Below are 8,357 nucleotides of genomic sequence, written 5' to 3'. Positions count from 1 at the left end.
ACTGGCACTTAAGGATGACACTGAATTGTGTTTAGGGGGCTTGTGGAGCATCTGATGTCGTGCGTAAAGTGCAAATTCTTGCGGTGTTGCTTGTCACTACTCCAACTCTGAACAGACATAGTATTTTTCTTGTTATTTATTTCTTAACAAAAGTAGTCACACGCATGATCAAGAGCTGTAGCTGCGCTCGTGGTGTGCTGTCCAAAACAGACCTCTCCTTCCCGTGCTTCGCAGCAGTTCTGGCAAATGCCTTCCTGGTTCGCAAACATGCAACGCATCTCATAAATTACACCTTATTGATTTTATTCTCATGGCCAAACTTTCTGCCTTGCTTGTTGTCCCAGCCAGCCGCCGCTACTGATTAATAATAATTATATTATATTATATTATTATATTATATATTTTTTTGTTCTCCCTGGCTTCCTCGGAAAAATAACGCACGCCACGCTACTGCAGACATCGAGAAGTGCTGAGCCCTCCACAGCACAGACATCGAGAAGTGGAAGAAACCTGAGGCTGCCGTCCAAACTAAAGGACTATATACTCTCAGAAATTACCACCGACTGAAGTTGTAGGGAAGTATCCTTAAACATCTAGTTACATTTGAAATGATGTTACTCTTTTAAACACTATGTTCTTAGTAGGCCTATGGTTTATTATGTCTAAGTTTACTCATTTTTATTATATTTAGGTTGTCATGTTTTGCCTAGCTGAACTTTAATAATAATAAGAAATACTTATCCTGCAAATGATATGATATGTTATAAGTTCAAAAGTTATTGTGGCTAAATATTGTTACAGTATGATACCTAAGTGTGTGTTAACCACTTTGCCTTTTCCAAGAAGGGGGATGTAGTATATGGGACTTGGGGTTTGACCTCAGGGGCTTGTGGGTATTATCATAAGTCTGTAACAGGTTACTGCACACGCATATGTTGATGTGAGTTTTATCATATAAAATGTAAGACTTATTCAGCTGTCGTCGCGTCCGTCATTTACTGCACAACACCGGGATTTGACATCCACACCGACCCGGAACGCCGGAAATAACCGTGGACCCCAAAGCTCAATCAGTGTTCCACCTCGCTGCACTGTGCATGAAAACATGCGCACGTCCACGGTCCCCCGCGCTCCCTTATGCCGTGTACAGACCAAGAGCGAACGGAGCGAACGAAGCGACGGAAGTCATTATTTCTCTATGGAGGGCACGCGACCTGCGCTACCAAAGCGAATTCGCCGGTAGCGAAGCTTCTTGCGCGACCAGAGCGAATTTTGAAGATTAAACTAAATCTAATCGCAGGCGAATTCGCTCTGACGCTGTTCAGCGACAACCAATCGGAACGTTCATATCTCCGAATGTCCCAGGCTGTCAAGCCAGAGCCGTTATGTGATTAGCTGAATCAAACATGTCAATGCTGCGTCTCGAGCGAATACAGCGTATTCAAGGCGAAACTTCTTCTGCTACCCACGCTACCAGGCAGCGTAGTTCGCTCTTGGTCTGGACACGGCATTAGAGCTGCACAGCGCATGCAGCACCGCCACACAGAAGTCCATGATGCACACAAAACAACGAGTCCTTCAAAAGCAGTGAGACACCGAGAAGGGGAAAGGTTCTCCCCCTCACAGCAACTAGCTTGCAAACTAGTTTCTTTGCATCGGCAGTCTCAAACACATTCAGTCATGAAAAGCGTTCAAACTTAAATAGAATTATGTATTACAGCTATAAATACAAAATAAAAATGATATCAATATAAAAAATAAACAAAAAAAGTTGAAACAAAAGTATAACAAAGACAAGACAGTACTAACATCTTACAGTAATGATGGACATGTGCGACACAAAGCAATGACTGCATCTCTGGTTTGCTATATGTATTTAATCATTTTATGTATTTTATATTATCTAAATATCTCGGGTGTAGCATTAAATCCTTAATTATATTCAATTAGTTCACCTTTAAACCAATATAGCAATGATTCCCTCAAACCATAAAGTATCACATTCAAATATCATCACAATAATATTCTTATAAAAATAGAAAAAGGAGACTGAAGCCGGTGGTAAATTTCCGTAAGTGTAACTGAGCTAGCTAGTAGCAGTTTTCTTCTTGTTGACTTCAGCGTAGAGGCCTTCTGGCAACATGCGCTCTGTAGACAGTTGAGGTTCGCTTGGGGAGTCCTGCTGATGTGTAGATGGTAGAAGTTCACTTAAGGACTTCGGAGGGGACTCCTGAGGCAGTGTGGGATCTGTAGGAAGTAGAGGTTCGGTTGGGGACTCCTGAGGCTGCACGCGCTCCGTAGGCAGTTGAGGTTCGGTTGGGGACTCCGGCAGAGTGCGCTCGCTTGGGGAGTCCTGAAGAGAATCCTGAGGGGGTGTGGGGTTTGGGGTGATGCGACTGGATTGAATCGTGTCGTACACAGTTGTTGTCGGAGCTGGGGATGGGGCTGGGGTGCTCTGTGACAGATGCAAGAAGGACACACACACACACAAAGGGAAATAAGGTCTTCTCAATCTCCACACACACACATACACACCTTCAAGAGTATAATAAAGGATTTTACAAATAGCCTACTAAACCTTCGAAAAGCCTGACGGGTTTGGGGTGAACTGGACAGTGGAGTATTCAAGGGTGGCCGTTGCTGGAGCGACACTCTGAGACAAAGCAAGGACACACACAAACAGCATTAGAAAATGTGATTTTAAACTCAATTAATGCTAAAAAAAACCTCTGACATCAATAAATTGTTATAAATTGTCACATATTGTCAACAGTTAATCTGTAGTAATAAGTTGGCTATTGATATACAGTACAGCTATTCCTAATTCAAAATGTTGAAATCCTATATACAGTAATGCTATGTGAGTAAGTTCCACATATGTATAACAACACATTAAGTTTGTATTGCAATTATTTTATATCCTCGAAACGTGGAGCGTCAAGGATATTATCAGTTTGATTTGTTAGGTAGATACTTTGCGTTAATGCAGTAACTTTGGATAGGGTGGACAGATCTGCACCAAACCGTGTGGAACAACCAGTGTTGCCAGGAGGAAAATGCTTAAAGGGACACTGTGTAATATTTTTAGTTGTTTATTTCCAGAATCCATGCTGCCCATTCATTAATGTGACCTTTTTCATGAATACTACCACCACCATCAAATTCTACGTATTCATTATGACTGGAAAAAAATGCCCTTTTCATACATGAAAAGGGGGATCTTCCCCATGGTCCGCCATTTAGAATTTCTAGAAATAGACATTTTTAGCTGCAAAAATGACTGTACTTGGCCCATACTAGAAAATATTAGTTTATTACATAGTAAACTTTCATGAAAAGATCAAATTTGGCAATAGGCAACCCCGTTTCAATGAGCAGCATAGTTGCAGTACCTTTTTTGACCATTTCCTGCACAGTGTCCCTTTAAGTATCTTACCAAAACCTAAAAATTATCGTTTTTGGTGGGCTTTCTGGGAGGACATTTTATCTTAAAAGACCCAGATTGCTGTTTCAATGCATCTACATGTAAATATACTGGATTACAACTCTGAAATCATCATGTTTTTTTGTTCGTGCGGTGGACAAAAATGTACAAATGTGACAATTAACGTGCATCTGGCAACACTGGGACCAATGCATTCGATTTTGGAGACTGATTGTTTTGTTGTTTCTTGGCCTGAAACTTTTGTATAGGAGCAGAGATTTGTCCGTAATAGAGGAGCTGATTGAGGAGCTGATTGAAATTCTATGTATTTAAAACGATTGAATGGATTTTGCTTACACACTAAAATAGATACATGAACTGAATGCTGTGCTAACCTGAAGTTGGGGTTGTGTTGGGGATACACCTCTGGCAGTCACAGGCTGATCGCCATCTTGTCCAGCAGGTCCATCGCCCTTCAGAAACATACGTACAGCACTGTATTAATAATATACATAGACATACTGTAAAATATCATCACGCACGCACGCACGCACGCACGCACGCACACACACACACATGCATTAATTCCTTATTTTGGTTAATTGGTTTCACTGAAAACATCACATACCTGTTTTCGCTTGTGACCTGAAAAAAATGTAGGTATGATGTAACTTACATTGTATATTTGCACAATGTAGGATAATGTATTTTTTTTCAACTGCTTACGCACAAAAAAGGTACTTATAGCACTATTCCTAAACACTAACACTTGGATTTCACAATTAGAGTTGAGGAGAGTATCATTTTTTTAATCCAGAGGGGAAATTACCTCTTAAGTTAGCATAACATATCACTCATTCTCAGCCTTGATACTTTTTCCAAATCAATACACATATTTTAGGCTATGATAATGAATACAGGCCTACAATACAAATAAGTGGATTCTGCTTGGACAACGCAACTGCTCTATTGGATGAAGCGACTGCTGCTGAAACACGAATGGACCAATCTTCTTGCTCCCGTTTCTCTGACATCTCTTAGCCACATACAGTATATATATGCAGTGGCGATCCTTATAATGAGTTCTGATGACTAGGCACTAGTTCATTACAAAAGGCCCTGTTCCACTGCCTGTGTTCTACCCAGTACACACGACACAACTCACCCACCCAAGGTCGTAACCAGAGATTTTCAAATACTGAGGTCAAATACTATGTGCTGTACTGCATACTGTACATTTATAATGCTTCAAACACTCCAGTCAAACTCCTAAGTTTTCATTTCCTTGAGGATAAATGGAGGTTGCGTATATAGATTGAATTTATCATCGTTGATCATACAGTATATCGGTTTTCATCAATAGATACTAATCACTGAAAAAAAATAAGAGGACATGACCTCTGTGTCCTCAATGGTAGTTACTGCCTTAAATCCAGCATTTATTACTTTTCGATTTATTATGTACAACATGGCACAGTGCCAACATCAGCCGTCATTTTTTGAAAAAAGTGATGGAATGAAATAGAAAATAATTTAAAATCAAATTTGATTTTAGGGGTTTTTTTCAAAGAAATATTAGGATCTGGGAAGGGGGGGTGGGGACTGCCGCTTATCAATTAATCATATACAAATTATGCAAATTAAATTATTATAAATTGACTTTGAATTTGAGTTGAATTCAGATTTAAATTTGTTTTCAAAAATCGTGCAGAGAATTGTGGTTTCAATTTCTATCAAGAAAAGCTTATTTTATCTATTATTTCTATATTGAACTCTACTGTCTGTTCACTACTGAATATTATACATTTGACATGTGTGTGTAGCAAAAATAGAGATCATTGTTTATCAAAGTTCTTGGCCAATATAACTGGGTCTGAATGATATAGGAGACATTAATCAAACACAAGTGCATGAGTCGGTGTATTTAGTGTTTAAGTTTAATTTCAGTCATCGATTGTTACTCACCTTTGTTTTTCAACTTCCATACAGCAATAGCAAGAACAATGTTTATGGCTGCCAATGCAGTCGATGCTCCTGCTACTATACCCACAACTAGAAGAACATCTGGATCAGTGGGATTCACAAGGTTGTCTTGAGAAAAAAAGAATGATCAAAATCAGAATCAAAGTTCAGCCACAGTCTTCTCACCCTTCTTATTTATCTAGACTAGTGGTTCAAAGTGAGGGCCGGGGACCCTTTGGTGGGGGAGGCAAAGAGATGCTAGGGGGGGCGTGGAAGGTTGGCAGAAAAAGTATAACACATCAAAATAAAAAAATTATAAATTAATGTGCACCAAAATGAACCACAATCAGCTAAACAATATTCCCATGGGTTAATAATCTGTTGCAACTATGAACAGTGTATGTAGTTATTCGATGTATCCCAATGAGACACTGACATATGAAACAGAGGCCAACTAGCAGGGTGCAGAGTGGAACGTTAGTAAACCTCCCTCCTGAAGCCTCATACAGTATTGGTAGCACTGGGCTATCGGACTGGTGCTTTAGCTCAGCAGTATCGTGCTGTGCCTTCCATTGGTGTGGTGCCAAGATTGCGGCCCGAGGGGCAAAGTGCCCATATCAGGTAGGCAGCCCCATAGACATCATATAGAATACGATGCCTATGGGCAGCCCGCGTTGGGCACAGACAGTACCTTTGCAGAATGAATGGAATTCAATGGTGTCCAGGCTCCAGCTGACTGGGTTGCTATGGTTACACATGATTCTTGATTGGTCGGCATAAATGGAGAGGAACCTGTTTGGACGATAGCTGAAAAGCATGCTGGGATGAGAATGTCAACGTCTTTGTCTAGACGTTGGGTCATGTTGAGATTGGATGTTTTCTTACACAGGTGTAATTAGGTGTTTTACATTAGGTACTTTTAAAAAAAATGCCACGGGTCCTTTTTGCCGCTGGTGTGTTGTTTTTTTTCCCATCCACCCACCCCGAGTGGTTTTCAAAATGACAAATACTACAAGAAAAAGCACCCAATTCTGCTATATATACTAATATTCAAAAATAGACAGTACATTTAGGGCTATATAGCTAATGTGTTTGATGCTGAAACATAGACTGCTCCACAACTAACATCACAGGGATCCATCAACCACTCCTCATGGGAAGTGCTTGAAGTGAAAAAAAAAGAAGTGCAGGAACCCTATTATATCATCCAAAAAGAAGTGAAGGAACCCTTGCCACTTATAAAATGGGGCACATAAGATTAGTGCAGGAACTCTGAGGATGAAAATTAAGAGGTGGGGGAACTGAGTTCCCTTGAGTTCCACCACTTCAAGCACTGCTCATGGTAATTTAAAACAACCTTTGTTGCTTTTAGTAGGCTATCTGTTAAAAACAGTTTGGGTCTTTCCCATAAATGCAAGTTTTGTTAAAAACGAAAGTTTGGGAAATAAAATTTGGCAAACATACTACCTGCATTCTTGATGTTCGCTCAGCCCTCGCACCTATCTGTGGGCACAGTTACTGCCCATGCTCTCAGTGGCGCCCCGCAAGCTTGAGAAAGTTTGTTTACTGCATAGACATTTCTCGGCCGTGGCAGTACTTCAAAACAATAGCCAGCGATCTTGCTCAATACGCCTCAAAATCTATCTCAGCTTCTTGAGTGCAGCGGTCCGCGGGGACCCTTTAAGCACTTTGTTTATCAATCCACCATGTGGAAAGCCGCTCTCCCGCAAGAGCCGGAAAATTACGAGACGCGAGAGCGAAGATGTATGCATACAGGCTTAACCCAAATTTCAGATGGGCATGGTTTCTGATGTCAAAAAGATGCTCAAGACATTTATTGGTACATCACCTGTCTTCCTCATCCTCCTGAGAACAAGTCATATTGTGATTGGTGTTGTTGTTTCTTGAGCAGTTGGTGGTCAGGGACACATCGCTTCCTGTGCAGTTCAGAGTCACATGACAGGAGTCAGGGCTGGACTGGTGGGACAACACAGTCAGGATGGGGACTGCTGCATGCTCTGGAACACACACACACACACACACACACACACACACACACACACACGGACACATATAAACAAGTGTACCAATATTATATACCGAGGTCGGCTGAGAGCCGTGCTTCTTCCTTGCTCGACTGGCACCCATCACACACACACAAATATACACACACACACGGCTCAAAGACGTCCAACATGAACATAACAGATGCTTTTGCTTACTGTAACTGTGAAAAACATGAAATTTCAAAACAAGTTTTTGAAAAGTGAATGCATGAAAGCCAAGCCAAAAAAATATTTTCAATTTTTTTTCTGCATTAACAGTAAGCAAAAGTATCCGTTGCACTGAAGGACATGTTGGACGTCTTTGACCCACACACACACACACACACACACACACACACACACACACACACACACACACACACACACACACACACACACACACACACACACACACACACACACACACACACACACACACACACACACACACAAATAACATGTACTCACCTAGAACAGAGAGATTGTACATGTATTCTACTCTCTGTCCTTGCGGTGGATGTATCTCAGCTGAGTAGAGTCCAGTGTCATTCTTCTGAGGGTTGTTCAGTGTCAGAGAGAAGTCTGCGGGATCATACTTCACCCTATCCTGGAAATTAGGATCTATCTCTCCTTCGCTCTCGTATTTTGGATTGTGAGTGACTATATTTTCAGGCGTGTTAGAATTGACTAACGACCATCTCAATAACGATACTTTGCTTTTGTCTCCATGATATTCAGCATTCAGTCTGACGGGGCGTCCATTCAGAACCGATACACCAACTGGATCTGGATCAGGGCTGGACACTGTAGAAAACAGAAATGTGGTGGGTCAGTCATAATTTATACATGATGGAACATGTGCCAGATCACATGATTTTATGTTTAATATTCTCAGCGAAGATCAGTCATATCTTACATTACCTTTT

At 41.0% G+C, this 8,357-nt stretch overlaps 1 protein-coding gene across 1 annotated transcript; it reads right to left on the bottom strand.

Annotated features, from left to right (window-relative positions):
• Positions 1 to 1,023: 1,023 nt before the first annotated feature.
• Positions 1,024 to 8,036, bottom strand: LOC134466660 (mucin-2-like). Its single transcript, XM_063220543.1, has 8 exons — positions 7,900 to 8,036; positions 7,236 to 7,404; positions 6,078 to 6,205; positions 5,390 to 5,515; positions 4,053 to 4,069; positions 3,820 to 3,897; positions 2,579 to 2,653; positions 1,024 to 2,455 (listed from the first exon to the last, which is right to left on the bottom strand). The coding sequence occupies exons 1-8, from the start codon at positions 7,919 to 7,921 to the stop codon at positions 2,087 to 2,089; spliced, it is 984 nt and encodes a 327-aa protein (XP_063076613.1). The 5' UTR covers positions 7,922 to 8,036; the 3' UTR covers positions 1,024 to 2,086.
• Positions 8,037 to 8,357: the final 321 nt, after the last annotated feature.

Source organism: Engraulis encrasicolus, chromosome 16 (assembly GCF_034702125.1).
Source record: "Engraulis encrasicolus isolate BLACKSEA-1 chromosome 16, IST_EnEncr_1.0, whole genome shotgun sequence".
NCBI classification, from domain to species: domain Eukaryota; kingdom Metazoa; phylum Chordata; class Actinopteri; order Clupeiformes; family Engraulidae; genus Engraulis; species Engraulis encrasicolus.
Note: the sequence above shows the minus strand (reverse complement) of the source record. Positions and strands in the feature narration are given on the sequence as shown.

Excerpts from the sequence above, each read along its gene's own strand:
- LOC134466660 (XM_063220543.1), bottom strand. The coding sequence starts at position 7,921 with ATGTACAATCTCTCTGTTCTAG. Across the intron at positions 2,654-3,819 it reads CAACACAACCCCAACTTCAG|AGTGTCGCTCCAGCAACGGC; the intron begins GTTAGCACAGCA and ends GCTTTGTCTCAG. Across the intron at positions 2,456-2,578 it reads ACCCGTCAGGCTTTTCGAAG|AGCACCCCAGCCCCATCCCC; the intron begins GTTTAGTAGGCT and ends CATCTGTCACAG.